Source organism: Lepidochelys kempii, chromosome 20, assembly GCF_965140265.1.
Source record: "Lepidochelys kempii isolate rLepKem1 chromosome 20, rLepKem1.hap2, whole genome shotgun sequence".
NCBI lineage: Eukaryota > Metazoa > Chordata > Testudines > Cheloniidae > Lepidochelys > Lepidochelys kempii.
Window position 1 is genome coordinate 20,012,204 of NC_133275.1, and position 18,846 is coordinate 20,031,049.

At 60.8% G+C, this 18,846-nt stretch overlaps 1 protein-coding gene across 1 annotated transcript in view; it reads right to left on the reverse strand.

Moving 5' to 3' along the window:
- The window catches only part of ZNF385A (zinc finger protein 385A), a 72,803-nt gene extending 56,754 nt beyond the window's left edge, over window positions 1-16,049 (reverse strand). Inside the window, exon 1 of the mRNA XM_073318602.1 lies at window positions 15,993-16,049. Within this exon, the coding sequence (XP_073174703.1) occupies window positions 15,993-16,002 (10 nt within the window). The 5' untranslated portion in view covers window positions 16,003-16,049. The remainder of the gene's footprint in view (window positions 1-15,992) is intronic.
- Between the last annotated feature and the right edge of the window lie 2,797 nt (window positions 16,050-18,846).

Genomic DNA, 18,846 nt, shown 5'->3' on the forward strand with positions numbered 1-18,846 from the left:
GTCCCTAATGCCCTGGTGTGATACCGGAGCCCTGGAAGCCGACTGCCCTGCCCCAGCAAGCCCTGAGCCTGCGTCTCTGCCACAGGGCCACGGGTCTCCCCCGCCCACAGTCAGGCACAGCCACCGGCAGCTGGACAACTTCCCAGATCTGATGCCTGCCCAGCCAGGGCTGGAGCCCCCAGGGCCCGATGAGAGACTCACTCGCTGGGGCATCTGGCACTGCCCGCTGGGGGGAGGGGGAGAGCAACGTGGTGCAGGAGATCCTGCAAAAGAGAAAGTTCCCAGCTAAGTTCCCGCAACTTCCTCAGGCCCTGAGCCAGGCTGGGGGTGGAGGGCAGGGGATGGGGCTCTTGGGGGCCTGGTGTGGGAGCCATTGGGGGGATGGAGTCCTTGGGGGGCTGGGGCTCTTGAGGGCTGTGTGTGTAGGATAAGGGGTCTGTTCTGATTTCCTCAGGATCCCAGCAGGGCCACAATTCCAGGGCAGGTGTTTGGCCAGTGCTTGAGCCCTAATCCCCTCTTGGACCCTCCACACAGCGAGGCCCAGAGGGAAAATCCTGCTGAGCCAGGTGCTAATTGGGAAGGTCTCAGAAGGGTTGCCAAGGCAGCAGATGATGCCAAGTGCCTGGAGGAAGGTGACCCTCACCCAGCTGGGCCTGCTCAGTACCCCCAGGCTGGCACCGCTACTGGCTGTGCCATCAGCCTGCCTGGAACTGTGTCCTGCAGCGCCAGTGTGGGGTGAGCGCTGGGCACCCCATCCTGTGGGGCTGGAATGGGGATCCTGCCCTAGGACAATGCACATCCCCCCACTCCAGAACTCAGCCTCCTCCAACACCCCACCTTCCCCACCAGCTCCAGTACAGCCATGTCCCCTCCAATCCCTGTGCCCCCCAGGTTCCCAGCACCCCTGCCAATGCCCCAACATCTCCAGTGCCCTCTGGCACCCCTACAGATGCCAGCATAACTCTCTAGCAAACCATGTGCCACCTCTCTTCTGACCCACTAGACGATAACTGTCCGCTGCTTCTGCCAGCCAATGGAGTTGCTCCTGTAGCCTGAGGGGCGGCGCAGGAGGCTGGGGGGCAGCAGGTTCATTTCCCCCGTGGTGCAGGTGCCAGGCAGTGGCTTGGGGATGCACCAGAGCTTGGCCTCTGTCCAGCCAGGATCCCCGGAATGGTGCCAATGGCCCAGGCAGAGGCACCAAGAGGAGTCAGCAGGACCCATCCGGCAGAGCTGCCCCGGGGCCGGGCCTAGTGCCCACTACTGCCCTGGTGTTGCTGGAGGCAGAGCCGCTTCCCTGCCCCACGGCCAGGCCCCCACCAGAAGAAGCAGGATTAACCAGTTCCCCTCCCCCCTGCCTAGAAGACCCCCAATGACTCTGTGACGAAGCGGGACTGTTCTTAATGTTTCATCTGAATATTGTGGGGGTGCCTCAGTTTCCCCCATGCAGTTCTTAAATATCTAGATGGTGGGATAAGGGTGTATGATCCTTGCAGAGCCCTAGAGGGCAGGTGTGTGCAGGGGTCTGGACACAGAGAATGGCCGACATCCTGTTTCCTGGCAACTGATGGCCTGGGCCCTTCCCCCCTGCAAGGTGAGAGCTAAAGGGTTGGAGAACAAAGGAATCAGGTGACATCCTGGCCTGGAAAGGGACAAAGCCCAGAGGAGGAGGGGCTGTAGGGAGTTTCAGTTTGGGGCTGGCTGGTGACAAGGAGTGAAGTGCAGACGTGGTTGTCTGGCTCACTGCCCCCCAAAATGGACCCAGCTGAGGGGTCCTGTTCTCTGCACCTACAAGCTCTGTTTTAGACCACGTTCCTGTCATCTAATAAACCTCTGTTTTACTGGCTGGCTGAGAGTCATGTCTGACTGCGGAGTTGGGGTGCAGGGCCCTCTGGCTTCCCCAGGACCCCGCCTGGGCGGACTCGCTGTGGGAAGTGCACGGAGGGGCAGAGAGGATGCTGAATGCTCTGAGGTCAGACCCAGGAAGGTGGAAGTTGTGTGAGCTGAGTGTCCTGCAGATAATCAGCTCACAGAAAGGAGACTTCCCCAGAGTCCTGACTGGCTTCGTAGGGAGCAGTTCCAGAGCATCGCCCGGGGACTCTGTGACAACGGTGGCAGAGGTGGGATCTACTGCACACTGCGGATGGCGCTTCCTGCAGTAAGTGACTGGGGAGCAGTAAAACGAAGGGGGAATGACGAGGACCAGGCCTGCTGAAGGCTCAGAGAGGAGCGGTTTCAGGGGGCGGTTAACCCCTGGGAGTGTGTGACCAGCGAGAAGGACTGTGCAGTAATGGGGTCCCCCTGGGGACTGCGGTGAGCAGTCTCAGGGGTGGAGGAGCCTGCGACTTGGCCCTGGGAGAGAGAAGGACTTTAGTAGTAATAGGGTTCCCCTGGGGATTGCAGCGAGCGGTCCCAGGGGTGGAGTCTGCAGCTCGACCCTGGCAAAGAGGTGGTGACCTCGAGAAGGGCTGGCACACTAGAGGTTCTCCCTGGAAACCATGGGGAGCTGAGAGCACACAGACCTGTGAGTCCACAACAACTTGGGAAGAGCAGAGTGATGGCCTATCACCATCTCCTTAAGAAGGATTGCAACCCTGTGCAAAAAGAGAGGGTTGCACATTGGAAAGTTCACCAAAGCACAGTTAATTGTGCAGCTGGAGGAGGATGACCGCTCTAAGGAACAGATTCCTGACCCACATGGGGCTATAGCAGGATCTGGGAGCAGCTGGAGTAGTAGCCAGGCATCCCCAAGACTCCTGTCCCTGACCAGACAAGGGTCTTCACGATCGGGTTCCCCATCGGGGCATTGGAGACAGACAGGATTGGAGCTGAGTCTGAGAGAGCAAGAGGACTGTGAGAGTCAGCGAGAGTCCAAGAAAGAGCTGCAGAAGCAGCAGCAGCATGAACTGGCGGTGGGGGAGCGGAGAGGCCTAGGGGACCTCCCAGGGGTGAGTGGGAAGAGACCCCGGGGTGCCAGTTCCGCAGGGAACCTCGAGACTAAATTGCTGCCCCTGGTTAAGGGGGGCGGGATGTGGATGCCCACCTCACTGCCTTTGAGCAGGCTGGAGATTTGAACCAGGGGGACCCTGTGGAAAAGCCCCGGTGTCTAGCTCCCTTGCTGTGTCCCAAGGCCATAGACTCTGTCAGCCAGATGGGTGGGGAGGTGGACAGGCTCCCACTCCTGGTCCCAACCTATATGTCTGTGTGGAGTTTCCTGGGGCCAGGCCCCTGAGACTCCCAGTGGGAGCAGAAGGTGATGGTCAATGGGGAGACATTCCTGGGGTGGCGAGATCCTGGGACAGAGTGAACTGTTGTCAGGCCCTGGGTGGTGCAGCCTCAGATGCTGAGGGGCTGTGTGAGTATCCCAGGGATGAAGCCCCTCGTCCTCCCTATGGTCCAGATCCCTGTGCAGACCCAGGAGGGGTGGGGCTGGCTGGTCGTTGGGGTTCTCCAGGAGACCAGCTGTTGTGGGGTGACTGTCTCTCTTTGGGACAGGATCCAGACCCTGCTCCTGTAACTGCGGAGGGTTTGAATTTGTATCCAGGGAACCAAACGGTGGAGAGGGAAATGGTCAGTGAAAATGCAGATGACCTGGCTGGCAGGGGGGAGGAGCCGCTAGGCTCAGGGTACCTGCCTGCCTGTGACCAGGCCCCTGGGGCTGGGTGGGACAGAGAGATGCTCCCCGCCCCCTTGCACACCGGAGAGGGGGCTTATGCTGGCTCTGATGCAGTGAGGAAAGCAGCGAGATCACTGCCTACCCCCACTGGGACAGCAAGGGCAGTGCTGAGCACAGTGGGAGCCGAGACCCCAGCTGAGGGAGGGGAGACACAGGCAGGGCAGGGTATCTGTTGGGAGTGGCAAGGTGCTTGCTAAGGAAAGTCTGGATGAGTCTAGGCAGCCTTGTGAGCTGATGGCTTTGTCTAGTCAGCAGTGTGGGAAGGCGAGGAGAGTGGAAGATGAGTGTCCCTGTACCTTACCTTGTTAAGGTTCTTGTTAAACCCTGGATTTGTGCTGGAAATGGCCCACCTTGATTATCATCCGATGAAGTGAGCTGTAGCTCACGAAAGCTCATGCTCAAATAAATTGGTTAGTCTCTAAGGTGCCGCAAGTACTCCTTTTCTTTTTGCGAATACAGACTAACACGGCTGTTACTCTGAAACCTGTATCTTACCTGTTAGCTGGGTGGAGAATTGTGACAGTGAAAGAAATGTGCCTGTGTCTGTCAGGGGTATTGACTTGCCTATGGAGGGAGCTACCCCGGTCTCCAAGCAGTTGTCTGTGAACAGCCTTGTGTGCTGGGACCAGGGGAATGAGATCCCAAGCTGTGTGTCTGGGAAAGGAGAATGTGTCTCTGGCTCTTTGTCTGTGGAGCAGACAGAAGGAGCCTTTCAGCCTGTGATGGTTGAGGATAGTACAGTTGTCTCAGAGTTGGTTCTGGATTCAGCTAAAGCCCAGGAAGGGAATGGTCTTAAGTTTGTGTCTGCTCGGGAGAATGGCCCTGCAACTAGGTCGCATCCAATTAGTGTCTACGTAAACTCCCAGAGACCAGACAATTCTGGTGCTTGTATTTTGCCTCTTGCTAGTGTGTTGTTGGGAAAGGGTGTAGCAACCCTGTCTAATCAGGGTGAGATCCTAGCCAGGGCACAAGGAGAGCATAAAGGTGATGTGATTGTGTTACCTACTGAGGGTGTGGAAACCTTTGACAAGAAGGAAAAGATTCCTGAACTTGTGTGTAGCAAAGGGAAGGAGAATGCTTCTAACCTTTTATCTAGGGAGTCTGTCAGTTTGCCTGAAAGGGGATTGTGTAGGAATCTGCCGGATGGGCCAGAGGTAATTCTGGATGTAAGGGAGACCCAGAAAGAGTCTGTTGTTGCTCAGGAAAGTGTTCCTCTAGAGCAAGCCCTAGGTGAAGAGGGTAAGGGCAGAATTTCTGTGAAGAGTGAATTGTTGCATAGAAAAGCCCCTAGGGAAAGGAATCCTCATGGTAGTCTTTGCAAGCAGTTTACTGCAACTGAAGGGTGTGAAAGGGATTTAATCAAGAAAGTTTCAGTTCCTAACAGCCAGAAATTTTCTGTTGTGACTGAAGCCACTGACTTCCCTGTTGAAAGATCCAGTGTGGATAGCTTTGAGAAGGTCTCAGATGGAGTGAAAGCTGTTAAGAAAGTTAAACAGTCCTATAACCAAGTGGCTGTGTTTGGCCAGCTCGTTGGGGAGACAAGGTTGTTGAGAAAGGGATGTCTCCATGCTAGTTCTGTAAGTGAACAGTATGTGGCCCAGGTCAAGATGGGGGCTCTTAAGCAAGAGAGCCCGAATTGCAGGCCTCCAGACAGGAGCGCTGGGAGAAGACCCGATCCCAGTTTGACCCCCGGGGGTTTTGGGGTGGCAAAAGGGCACAGGCCGCATAAACCTTCCCACATACAGCATGCAAGTGCTATCGACCACCCCCAACCTAAGGGAGGGCGTGAAACTGGAAGGGCCTGGTGTAACTCTCACCAAGGAACAGGAGAGATGCTGGGGCATCCATGGGAACGTTGGTGGCTTCGAACTTCCCCAGGTCACCGGCTAAAGTGACCCTGCTCAGTTTAGTCTTGAAGGGGGGAGAGATGTGACGAAGCGGGACTGTTCTTAATGTTGCCTCTGAATATTGTGGGGATGCCTCAGTTTCCCCTATGCAGTTCTTAAGTATCTAGGTGGTGGGATAAGGGTGTATGAGCCCTAGAGGGCAGGTGTGTGCAGGGGTCTGGACACAGAGAACGGCCAACACCCTGTTTCCTGGCAGCTGATGGCCTGGCCCTTCCCCCCTGCAAGGTGAGAGCTAAAGGGTTGGAGAACAAAGGAATCAGGTGACATCCTGGCCTGGAAAGGGACAAAGCCCAGAGGAGGAGGGGCTGGAGAGAGTTTTCAGTTTGGGGCTGGCTGGTGACAAGGAGTGAAGTGCAGATGGGGTTGTCTGGCTCACTGCCCCCCAAAATGGACCCAGCTGAGGGGTCCTGTTCTCTGCACCTACAAGCTCTGTTTTAGACAATGTTCCTGTCGTCTAATAAACTTTCTCTTTTACTGGCTGGCTGAGAGTCACGTCTGACTGCGGAGTTGGGGGGCAGGACCCTCTGGCTTCCCAGGACCCCGCCTGGGTGGACTCGCTGTGGGAAGCGCACGGAGGGGAGAGAGGATGCTGAATGCTCCGAGGTCAGACCCAGGAAGGTGGAAGCTGTGTGAGCTGTGTGTCCTGAAGACAGTCTGTTCACAGAAAGGAGACTTCTCCAGAGTCCTGCCTGGCTATGTAGGGAGCAGTTCCAGAGCATCACCTGGGGACTCCGTGACAGATTCCCACTCCCACCCTCCCCCAGCCACTCCCAGAGACCCCCCAACCCTCTGCAGATCTCAGCACCTCCCTTCCCCAGCCATTCCCCCACTGCCCGCACAACCCCCATCATAGAATATCAGGGTTGGAAGGGACCCCAGAAGGTCATCTAGTCCAACCCCCTGCTCAAAGCAGGACCAATTCCCAGTTAAATCATCCCAGCCAGGGCTTTGTCAAGCCTGACCTTAAAAACCTCTAAGGAAGGAGATTCTACCACCTCCCTAGGTAACGCATTCCAGTGTTTCACCACCCTCTTAGTGAAAAAGTTTTTCCTAATATCCAATCTAAACCTCCCCCACTGCAACTTGAGACCATTACTCCTCGTTCTGTCATCTGCTACCATTGAGAACAGTCTAGAGCCATCCTCTTTGGAACCCCCTTTCAGGTAGTTGAAAGCAGCTATCAAATCCCCCCTCATTCTTCTCTTCTGCAGGCTAAACAATCCCAGCTCCCTCAGCCTCTCCTCATAAGTCATGTGTTCCAGACCCCTAATCATTTTTGTTGCCCTTCGCTGGACTCTCTCCAATTTATCCACATCCTTCTTGTAGTGTGGGGCCCAAAACTGGACACTCCAGATGAGGCCTCACCAATGTCGAATAGAGGGGAACGATCACATCCCTCGATCCGCTCGCTATGCCCCTACTTATACATCCCCATCCCTCCCACCCCCTCCGGATCACTGCACAGCCATGCGGTCCCAAGGCACACAATCCCTCAGCAGTTCCACTCCCCAAATCAGCCCCCCCCCCCCCCCCCACACAAACACACATACCTGGCCCAGGGAAGGCCCTGCCTCGCCTGCCATCCAAACCAGCCCCTCACCACAAAGGCCCCACTCTGGGATGGGGAGTCAGCACCCACCAGATGGCAGCACCATGCCCCAGGGGCGGAGGGGGCAAGAGCAGGGGTGGGGTGAGAGGAAGCAGCAACTGGGGTTGGGAGCCAGGACTCCTGGGTTCTATCCCAAGCCCAGCTCACTGTGTGCCCTGGGAAGACTCCTGCCACCGTGTGACTCAGTTTCTCCCTTTGTGCCATAAGGGTTAGTGATGCTGACACACTTGCGAACCTCAGGTGGGTAACAAGCAGCACCATGTATCCCCTGCAGGAGGCACTCTCCTGCCCAGATCACAAGCAGCCTTCCCAGGTGGCCTTGCATGGAGCTGTGCCAACCACCTTGTGGGGGGCCTGGTGCCCTGACCCATCATGGCCCCAGCCCTCCTGTGCCCCAATGCCATGGCCCCTGCACCAGAGAGACAAGCTCCCAGCTCTCCCCATGGGAGAGGGGCTGCCCCTTCCGGCTCCAGACAGGCAGTGCTGTGTGACCTGACTAAGGAGCATGGTGCCCCCCGATGGGCCATGGCTGAGCTACAGCCCACAAAGCTGGGGCAAAACTGAGCCAGGGGCCCCCTTGCTGCGGGCCGTGTCTCACTGGTGGCCTCTGGTGAACGGCTCCAGTGCGGGGGCAGATGGTGGCTCCTGGCCCTCCTGCTTCAGGCCCCGCAGACACCAGCAGGGGCCATTCATTCAGATTCACGCCCCAACTTGGGCAGGCGAGGCTGAATGGCTCAGTCCAGCGTGGACCCTGGGGCATGGCCCCACGGATTCAGGCCCTGAGCCGCTGCCTGCAGGGAAATGACATTCCCTTCTCCTTCGTCAGCTCCTCCCTGCCAGCGCTTTCTCTGGCATTGTCTGTGATGAGCCAGGGCACCCCCAAGAGACAAGCTGGGTCACCCTGGCGGTGAGGGACTTGGGGGCAGCGAGCCATTGAGGCCATTAACAGCAGCTAGGAATCTGTGGTGCAGGGCGGGTCCTGAGCGCGGGGGGCTGGCACCCAGGGATGGGAGCCTCCATGCTGGCTGCTCCCCAGGCCCAGCCACACGGGGAGGTGGGATCTGGGGTTCAGTGCCATCCCTTCTGGAAGTGGCAGAACTGGCCCGGCCCCAGAGCCGCAGGCATTGTGGCAAAGGGGCAGCCATGCTGCAGGGCGAACTGCCAGGCTCAAAGTCGCAGCCCTGGCACGGCACGGATGATTTGGTGCCAGTGACGATGGGAGGGCACCACAGTCAGCCACCGGGAACCAAGCTCTCCCCAAGTACCCAGGTGGGCCTAGCTCAGCCCAGCCAGGCTGGCCTTCTGGCTGCTGACAGTGGAGGAAGGAACTGAAAAGGGAACCCATCAGCACGACTCTGCTCAGAGATAAAAATAACCCATTAAGCCACAACAACCTGCTTATATAAAGGCCGGCGGGTGTCGCGGTACAGCCAAGAGCAACCGGCCTCCAGTCGGGGGTGGGAAGAAGGGGGAGGGGACAGACTCAACAACCAAGCCAAGGTCCCTCGGTTCCCACTCCCCACAGCACTGCTTACCGACTTCAATGCCACATCAAATATCTAGCAACCCTACAATAACATTGCAGTGCACACAGCCCACTGAGCACCCTACCAAAACTATCCAGTGAGTGACACCCACGCAGCACCCTACAATAAGAATCTAGTGTGAGACACCCACTGAGAACCCTATCGTAACAATCCAGTGTGTGATACCCACAGAACACCCTACCAAAACAATCCAGGGTGTGACACCCTGTAGCGGAGTGGTCACCCGCTCCAGCCTTAAAACAGCCCAGGAGAGGGCTATGGCTGGGAGCAAGCAGTTCTCAGGCTGACTGGGGGAAGCAGGCTCAGCTGTGGCCACATCCCAGTCAGGGCTCAGCTGGCCCTTATAAGAGGGCCGTGGGCCAGGAGCAGAGAGTCTCCTCTAGCTGTTGAGTGAGATGGGCCTGGCTGCTGGGGAGTGGACCAGGGTATCTGAGGTGAAGCAGGGCTGGGGAAGGCCAGAGGAGCTGGGAGGCTCCAGACTGGAAAACCTGCAGGCCTGGCAGATGGCCTAAGATAGGTACCGGGGTTGCAACAGGGCAGCCCATGGGTAGACTGAGGCAGCAGGTCCAAACCCCCTTGCCTGTGATGACTGGCTTACACACTGCAGTCCACCCCCATGTGCGGGGGCTCAGTGGTGACTGGCAGTAGCCAAAGACTGAAGCAAGGTGGGGATAGTGGGTGGGGGTTCTGTGGGGAGGGGAGACCCAGAGACTGTGGGGGTACTGCCAAGGGGCAGCACCCTGGGAAAAAGGGGCACTGGGGTCTGGGAGGGAAACGGGGGCCAGCGACAAGTGGGACACCAGCCTGCAGAAGGTACTCTGGAGGCTGGAGGAGCTAATTCCCTGAGAGACCAGCAGGAGGCGCCACAGGGGTGAGTCTCGCCCCATGACACACCCACTGAGCACCTCGCGGAGACAATCCAGTGTGTGACACTCACTGAGCACCTTACCAACACAATCCAGTGTGTGACACCCACTGAGCACCCTACCAAAACAAACCTAGGTTGTGACAGCCACTTAAGTGCCCAGTGAGTATAGCCTAGATCAGGCTTGCCTGCCACACGGAGCCTGGAGAGGGGGCTGCAGCCCTGGGCCGGGCCAAATACACGGAGTACAGCGCAGCCCGGCAGGGAGATTTCACTGTGCAGGGAACAAAACGAGTTTCTTGGGAGGTTGCAAACCCCAAGTGCCCCTGTAATGCCCCAGGGTCACGAAACCGTGGAACCGCAGAGATGGGAAAATGGGCAGAGTCAAAGTAACCAGGCACAGCTCCCTCCAGTTCTCCGATCCACGGCCCCCTGCCAGCACAGCCCAGGGCTCTCCCTTTCCCCATCACAGAGCTCTGCCCATGTCCCTCAGTTCCCACCTGCCGCCGCCTGCTAACCCAGCTGTGGGCTTCCTCCCGCTCCTGCACAGAGCTCTGCCGGTGTCCCTCAGTCCTGACCCACAGCCCCCCTAATGTGCCAGTTCTGGGCCTCCCCAAAGTGGCTCTACCAAGGCCACCCACTTACTAACTCATGGTCCCCCCACACCACATAGTTCCACGGAAGTGCCCCCGTCTTGCCCTGCAGCACCCCCCGCGGGACCCTTGGAGCAGAGACGTGCCCCCGGGACGCTGAACCCAATAGGCTTGGGTCTGTTTACAGTGACTGGAGGTGGGCACACAGCCAAGGCCTTTAGTCCCCAAAACCAGCCCAGGGCCCGTCTCCCTCCGCCCACGTGCCCTGTACTCCCCGCTTCCGCTCTGCCCACTCAGCACTGAAGCGACCATGACACCTGCTGAGCGAGGGGTCCCGTGGTCCCTGCCCGGCTGACACCACAATGGGCAATGGCTGGCAGCCAGGGGAGGCACTCATGTGGGGCGGTGCAGTGTTCGGTGCAGGTCCCCACCCTCCCCCAGGGGTGTCCTCCCCCACCATGTCCCAGCCCGGCACTCCACAGGGAGCTCTCCGCACCCTGCTCCTGCCGCCAACGCCCCCAGGCACCAGGCAGGCAGGAAAGAGCATGGTTGTTTGTTCTTGTTCTAACCTGCTGGGGTTCCCAGCCTGCTGCCCCCCATGGCTTTGTTTGGTCTCACCCCAGTACGCTACATCTCCCCAAATTCACCCCTCCTGCGCACCCCCCTGCCAACAATGTACCAGTTCTGCCCCCCTCTCCCTCCTGCTAGCCAAGCTGGCCCCGCCGTGGGGGGGACCCTGCTCATACACATGAACATAGACAGACAATCACACACACAGACATGTTGATACACTGACACAAACACATGCTGACACGCACACACACTCTGCTTATTCACACCGAGTTCTTCCACACCAACGGACATATTTGATACCCTGTGCTGGACAATCTAATATGGCCTCACCCCCTCAATCCTGACCATCAGCCCCCTGCTTGCCCAGCCCTGGGCTTCCCCCATCCCCTCCCCAGGTCTGCCAGTGCCCCTCAATCCCGACCCTGCCGTGCCCAGCTCCTCCTGCCTGGCTCAGCCGCTGTTCTCTGCCCAGCTGGGTGTCTGCATGTAGGTAATTCCTTGGGTAGCTCCCCTTGCCCCATGCTACCAATCCCAGATGCTGATGAGATGAACACGGCCCTGCGAGCCTTGGGCTCCCTCCCCATTATGGGGCCCTGGGGATGGGTGCTGGTCTGCAGAGTTGGGGGAGGGTGTTATGGTGCAGCCAGGGCAGCATGGCCGGGGAATTGGGCTGGGATCCCTCAGACCCTGGGGCAGGCGGGGTCTCAGGGTTAGCAGGGGCAGTCCCCCCCTCAGCCTGCTCAGCAGAGGGAGACGGGGGGGGAGGAGGTGCCACTCCATGACTTGCTGCATGCCCAGCTCCTCGTCCGGGGCCCAGCACTCCCACTGGTTATGGGAGGGGCCCTGCCATGTGCTGGGGGGGGTGGTCTCCCACCCTGGCACAGAGCAGCTGAAGGATGGGGCACTGGTCCTTCCTCCAGCTCCCGCAGGCGCCAGCCCTGGTTCTGTTACCACGCTCGGCCTCCAACAGAGACACCTCCCCAAAGCCTGCCAACAGGAGCGATTCTCTAGGCTTCCCTAGCGAGTACGCTTGGGGCTGAAACCGGGTTGCCCACCACGGTCAGCACCCACCATGGGGGACGCTGCTGGGCCCCTGCAGTCACACACGCCCCCCCAGGGGGGGAGCAGTACAGTGAGCCCAACGCAGCAGTTTAGCATGGTCCCATGTCCAACAGCAGAAAGGCTGGCATGGCAGGGGGCAGAACGCTCCTGGGACAGGCCAGGACACGCCAGGAACGCCAGCTCTGGGCAAGGCGCTGTGGGAGCAGCACGGGCCACGGACGCCCAAGTTTCACATCTCATCAGAAAGCTGGTTCTCTCACCAGGCCCCCTGCTGTGCCCCCGCCCTGATCCCTGCAGCATGAGGCCCCCACCATGCCCCTATCCTAGGGTGACCAGATGTCCCGATTTTATAGGGACAGTCCCAATATTTGGGGCTTTGTCTTATATAGCCGCCTATTACCCCCTACCCCCATCCTGATTTTTCACACTTGCTGTCTGGTCACCCTACCCTATCCTGACAGCATGATGCCCCTGCCACCCCCACCCTGGTCCCTGCAGTACGAGTCCCCCACCAGGCCCCTGTCCCCATCCCCACAGCATGGTGCCCCTGCAACCCCCCCACCCTGGTCCCTGCAGTATTATGCCCCCTGGCACCATGCTGGAACCTTGGTGTCAGCTGGGCAGGACCTGGGGGTTCCCTGGGTCTGCCCCTGGAGCAAGGCCTGCAACAGAGTCACAGGCAGGAGCAGGAAGTGGGGTGGGACTGGGGGGATCCCCTCACTGCAGCCCCACAGCCATGCCAGAGCTGAGCCCTTCTCCTCGGGCTTTGTGCACCTGCCTAGACTGATGGGGAAGAGGGCTGGGAAAGATCATAGTCCAAACCCTGCCGGGCACCGCCAGCAAGAGTCGCCCCGTGGTGGGACTCCCTGCACTGCCACTGAGCACTGCCCTGCAATGGGACCCCCTGGCACAGAACACCACCCGGCAACGAGACCCACCGACACAGCCACCAAGCGCCACCCCCCAACGGTACCCCTCACACGGCCACCAAGCGCCGCCCCAGACACACACGCTCCTCATACCACCCCGGGCACTATCGCCGAGCACCGCCCCGCCACGGGACCCCCCGGGCGCTATCGCCGAATGCCTCCCTGCCATGGGACCCCCCGGGTGCTGCTGCCGAGCGCGTCCCTGCCACGGGACCCCCCGGGTGCTATCGCCGAGCGCCGCCCCGCCACAGGACCCCCCGGGCGCTATCGCCGAATGCCTCCCTGCCACGGGACCCCCCGGGCGCTATCGCCGAGCGCCGCCCCGCCACGGGACACCCCGGGCGCTATCACCGAATGCCTCCCTGCCACGGGACCCCCCGGCGCTATCGCTGAGCGCCGCCCCGCCATGGGACCCCCCGGCGTTATCGCTGAGAGCCACCCCGCCACAGGACCCCCCGGGTGCTATCGCCGAGCCCCGCCCCAACACGGGACCCCCTGGGCGCTATCGCCAAGCGCCGCCCCGCCACGGGACCCCCCGGGTGCTGCCGCTGAGTTCCTCCCTGCCACTGGACTCCCCAGGCGCTGCCGCCGAGCACCTCCCTGCCACGGGACCCCCCGAGCGCTATCACCAAGCGCCATCCCGCCACGGGACCCCCCGGGCGCTGTCACCGAGCGCCGCCCCGCCACGGGACCCCCCGGCGCTATCCCCGAGCACCGCCCCGCCACGGGACCCCCCCGGGTGCTGCCACCAAACAGGATCCTGGGAGTGTCTCTGGCATCTACCTGGGAAATATCTGGGGCTCTGCCTGAGTCCATGTCACACGCACAAGGGAGTCAGAGGTATGAGACCAAGCACTAAAAGAGAGGGAGGGTGACAGGAGGTGGGAGAGAGCGAGCAAGCAAGAGATGAGCCCAGACAGACAGCCCCAGGCACAGGGACAGCCCCGGGCATACCCAGTCCCAGCCCAAGTCCTACTGCAGGGCTCTCGGAGCGAGCTGAGAGAAGTCTCGGCCCAGGGGTCCACCTCAGCTGAATCAGGTGCTGTGGCCCTCCCCCACCTCCATGTTGGGGGCCCTGGTCCCCTCCCCACCGCAGCCTTTCTGGGCTGGTTCCAGCCAAGACCAGAGCTGCCAACAGGGCATTTCTCCCGGCATGGCCACCCCAGCCATCCAGAGCAGGGGACCCCACTGACACCATTAGAGCCGAGGGGAAGATGGGGGAGGTTGGGGCCCAATAGAGCCATGGGTCGGGGAGCTGACCTAAGAGTCTTTGGGAGCCTGGGGGGGCCCATCCCCCCGCCCGGGCTCCTCACAAATAACAGCTTTTGACACAGCCAGGGCAGGGGTGAACACAGACTCAGCAGCGAGGGCAGCGCCGGCTTCCGGGGGTGGAGGTTACAGACTCCCTGAATGCCCCCTTCCAGCAGCCCCCATAACCTCTACAGATCAGTAAGCCAACCCCTGCAAAGGACTCGGGGGGGGGCTTTGTCATCCGCAAGGGCCACTTCCACCCCCTCCCAAACCTCCCTGCAACTGACGTGAGATACAGCGGGACTGAGGGGCACTGTCTGAGCTCAGGAGATGGGGGGAACCCAGGGCTGGGATAATAGGGGGCTGCGGGTTGGGACTGAGGGGCACCAGCAGAGCTGGGTGGGTGGGTGATGCTGGTTTATCACCTGCCTGCTCTGTCCCTCGTTCTGACTGAGCTTATGGGGAGAGGGGGATGATGGGAGGCAGAGGGACAGGATGGGGGCAGAGGGATGGGACATTTCGGGGGGAGAGGGACGGGATGGGGCACGGGGATGGCACAGGGGTGTCAGGGGACAGAGGGACAGAGCAGGGGCAGAGTGATGGGGTGCCGGAGGGCAGAGGGATGGGATGGTAGGTGCTGGGGGGAGAGGGATGGGACGGGGGCAGAGAGATGGGACAGGGGCAGAGGGATGTAACAGGAAATGCTGGGGGGCAGAGGGACATGACAGGGGGCAGAGGGATGGGGGGTACCGGGGGATGGGATGGGGGTACTGGGGTAGGGGGATGGGATGGGTGCAGAGGAATGCGACAGGGAGTGCCGGGGGGCAGAGGGATGGGGGTACTGGGGAGCATGGGGACGGGACAGAGTCAGTGGCTCCACACTTCAGGGGCTCCTTTGCTTCTCACTCCTGACTGCTGTGAACTTCATCTGGGGCGCTGCTTCTGCAGGCCAAGCTCCAGGCCTGCCCCCCCCCCCCGCTCCCAGGACTAGGGAGTGATGGAGCCTGTAGCCCAGCCACCCACAAGGCTGGAGAAGAGCATCTTCCACCCCTCCCTCACTTCTGCCTCCCTCCAGAGGTGACAGCATCTCTGGGTGGAGGCTGCTTTGGGGACCCCGATCCTGAGGTCACGGGGGAGGGGGGCTGTGCAGGGACAGGGAGGATGGAGCCAGGATCTAGGTCAGAGATGATGCTTCAAGCTTCAGCCATGAGGGGCACAATCCGCCGAGCACACCCCCCCCCCCGCAGAACCAGCAGCCCCCGGCGGGTCAGGGCAGCCAAGGGACCCCCCCCCCCCGGCACAGCTGCCAGAGCCTGGCCCGGGGGGGCGAGGGGGAAAGGCAGGATCGTGCTAAGTAATAGCCTTGGAGATCAGATAGGTCTGACCGCCCCCATCCCCTTGTGCCCCGCCCACACTCCCCACTCCTCCAGTGCCGTCTCTCCAGCCCCGATATCCCGCCCCCCCCCCCCCCCCCCGGTCACAGACACACACTGGAAGCAGAACTGATCTGAAATGACAAAAAGTTCCATATTGTGCCCCGGAGGGCTAAGGCGGGGGTGGGGGATGAGATAGGAGGCCGGGGGGGGGGTAGGAAGGAGGGAGCAAGGGGAGGGGTATGGAGCAGGGGAGATGGGGTAGGTGGTAGAGTGGGAGTCCGGGGGAGGCGGGGTTTAGACTGGGGGCAGAGGAGGGGGCAGGCAGTGGGGTAGGGGAAGGAGTGAGCGTCCGGGCGAATTCCGCACAACTGTCCCCCCCCACACGCCCCCCAGCTCTGTGTAAACTGCCCCCCTCCCAGGGAAGTTTCAGGCCCGTCCGATCAGCACCATCCCGGGGGCGATACTGCCCCCCTCCCCCAGCACAGCGGTCCGACAGGCGCCGCGGGTCCAACCCCCAGGCTGGGGAGTCACGAATCGGGCCGGATCAGAGAGCTGGGGAGGGGGTCGCCGGCACACGGACGGACGGACAGACAGAACATCCACTCACCCAGAATCATCCCGCGGGCTCCGGGCGCAGCCCCAGCGATCCAGGTGTGTGTGTGGGGGGGGTCAGGCAGCCCCAGCGATCCAGGTGTGTGTGTGGGGGGGGGGGTCAGGCAGCCCCAGCGATCCAGGTGTGTGTGTGTGGGGGGGGTCAGGCAGCCCCAGCGATCCAGGTGTATGGGGGGGGTCGGCCAGCCCCAGCGATCCAGAGGAGCGGGGCGGGCAGCCCAGCGATCCGGGGTGGGGGTCAGGCAGCCCCAGCGGTCGGGGGGGCGGTGAGGGGCTCTCCCCGGGCCGGGCCGGGCGCGGATATGGGCAGCGGGGTCCGTGCACAGAGAAGCCGAAGCCGCAGCACCAACAATGTGAGCCCCGAGCAGGCAGCGCGGCTCCTGGGCAGGGACCCCCGGGGCGACTCGCCTGCCCGGCCCGCGATTGGCTGCGCTGCCAACTCCAGAGCCAATGGCAGCGGCCAGAGCGAAAGGAGCAGCCAGCGAGCGGCGGGGGCCGGGCCGCCCAGGGCTGCGTTACCCGGCAGGGCCCAGGTGAGCGAGCGCACCTTGCCGTGCCGTGCCGGGCCGGGCCGTGCCGGGCTGGGCTGGCGGAGACCTGCCCCCCGCCAGCCGACTGACACCCACTGCGGAACAGACAGACAGACACACACACACACATACACACACTGTGTGACAGATACACACCCACTGCGGGACAGACAGCCACACACTGAGAGACAGCCAAACGCATACTGCAGGACAGACACACACACTGCAGGACAGTCACACACACTCTGAGAGACAGTCACACACGCACACACACATTCAAAGACAACCTCCCCCCCCACCACCACACACACACTGTGGGACGTCCAACTATACACACACACTGAGAGACAGCCCCCCACCCCCCCCCCCCACACAGTTATGTTGAGACAGATAGACACACACGCTGTCTGTCAGGCTCCCCAGTTTGCCACCCCCTTTCAGGCACACACAAAAAGCTTCATGCTTTGTTTGCCCCCATCTGACCCATCCCCAGGTCAGGCCAGAGTCCCCGGATACCCAGGATGTATTGAGGGAATCTCAAGTCCCTGAGCTGGAGTGTCTGGAGTATTCAGTGGGATGGTGCATGGGCACGGAGAATGTATGGGGGGGTTGGTGTGTCGGGTGGAGGATGAGGTATGAGGTGAAGTTGGAGGGTTGGTGTGTTGGGGATTTGGGGTATGAGGAGTGGGGGAGGGTTGGGGTATGAGGCGTGGGTGTGTGTGTTGGGGGTTGCGATATGAGGAGCAGGTTGGGGGGTTGATGGGTTGGGTTGGGGTATGAGGAGTGAGGGGTGTGTGTTGGGGTTTGTGGTATGAGGAGCAGGTTGGGGGGGTTGGTGTGTTGGGGTTGCAGTATGAGGAGCGGGTTGGTGGGTTGGGGTATGGGGGTGGGGGGTTGGGGTACGCAGCGCAGGTTGGGGAGTTGGGGTCTGAGGAGTGGGGTGGTGGGTTGGGGTATGAGGAGGGTGTGTATTGGGAGTTGGGGTATGAGAGTGGGTTGGGGTGTGTGTGTTGGGGGTAGGGGTATGAGTAGCGGGGGAGGGTTGGGGGAGGTTTGGGGTACACAGAGTGGAGGGGATTTGGGGAATAAGGAGTAGAAGGGGGTTGGAGTGTGAGAAGTGTGAGGTGTTGGGGTATGCGGAGCAAGGGTGTGTGTTTTGGGGTTGGGGTACGAGGAGTGGGGGAGGGTTGGGGTTCACAGAGCAGTTTGGGGGTGGGGTTGGGGTTGCAGTACGAGGAGCAGGTTGGGGTTTGGGTGTGTTGGGGTATGCAGAGCGGGGGGATGCATGTTGGGGTATGGGGAGCAGGGGAGAGTTGGGGTATGAGGAGTGGGTGTGTGTGTGTGGGTGGTTGGGGGTTCGGGTCTGAGGCGTGCAGGGGGTTGGAGTACGAGGAGTGTGTGTGTGTGTGTGTGTGTGAGAGAGAGAGAGAGAGGTTGGGGTATGAGGAGTGCAGGGGGTTGGGGTATGAGGAGTGCAGGGGGTTGGGGTATGAGGAGTGCGGGGGGTTGGGGTATGAGGAGCGTGTGTGTTGGGGGTCGGGGCATGAGGAGTATGGGGGGTTGGGGTATGAGGAGTGTGTGTGTGTCTGGGGGGTTGGGGTATGGGAAGTGGGGGAGGTTGGGGTATGAGGAGCGTGTGTGTGTGAGGGGTTGGGGTATGAGGAGTGGGGAGGTTGGGGTATGAGGAGCGTGTGTGTGTGAGGGGTTGGGGTATGGGAAGTGGGGGAGGTTGGGGTATGAGGAGCGTGTGTGTCGGGGGTCGGGGCATGAGGAGTGCGGGGGGTTGGGGTACGCAGAGCGAGGGTGACCTGGGCTGTCCTCCCCCATAGCAGGGCCTTCCCTCCAGACCCGAGCCAGTGGTGAGTGCCTGGAATACTAACAGCAGCCGCCAGCTCTGATCTGTCTCAGCACATTGGAGGCGAGGGAGCTTCATGCGGCAGCTGTCCTGGGAAATCAATAACGGCCCCAGGAGAGGCGCGGGGCTGGGCCTTGGGGGGGCCGCAGCCTCTGGCAGGGCTGGGCTGGGGGCGCACTGGGGTCATGGAGAGGTAAGGGGGTGTGTGTGCAGGATGTGTGTCTGTATACATTTGTGTGCATGGCTAGAGACCGTGTGTGCAGATGTGTCAATGCCTGTGTGTGCACATAGGTGTCCATGTTGTCCTGTGTTTAGGAAGCACTCTGTACGTGTGTCATAGCAGTGTGTTGTTTGTATGGTTGGGTTGGGTGTGTATGTGTGCGTGTACAGTTGCATGTTTATAGTCGTGACTGTACCTGTGTTAAAACACGAGTGGGTGTGAGCGTGCACACCTGTATGTGTCT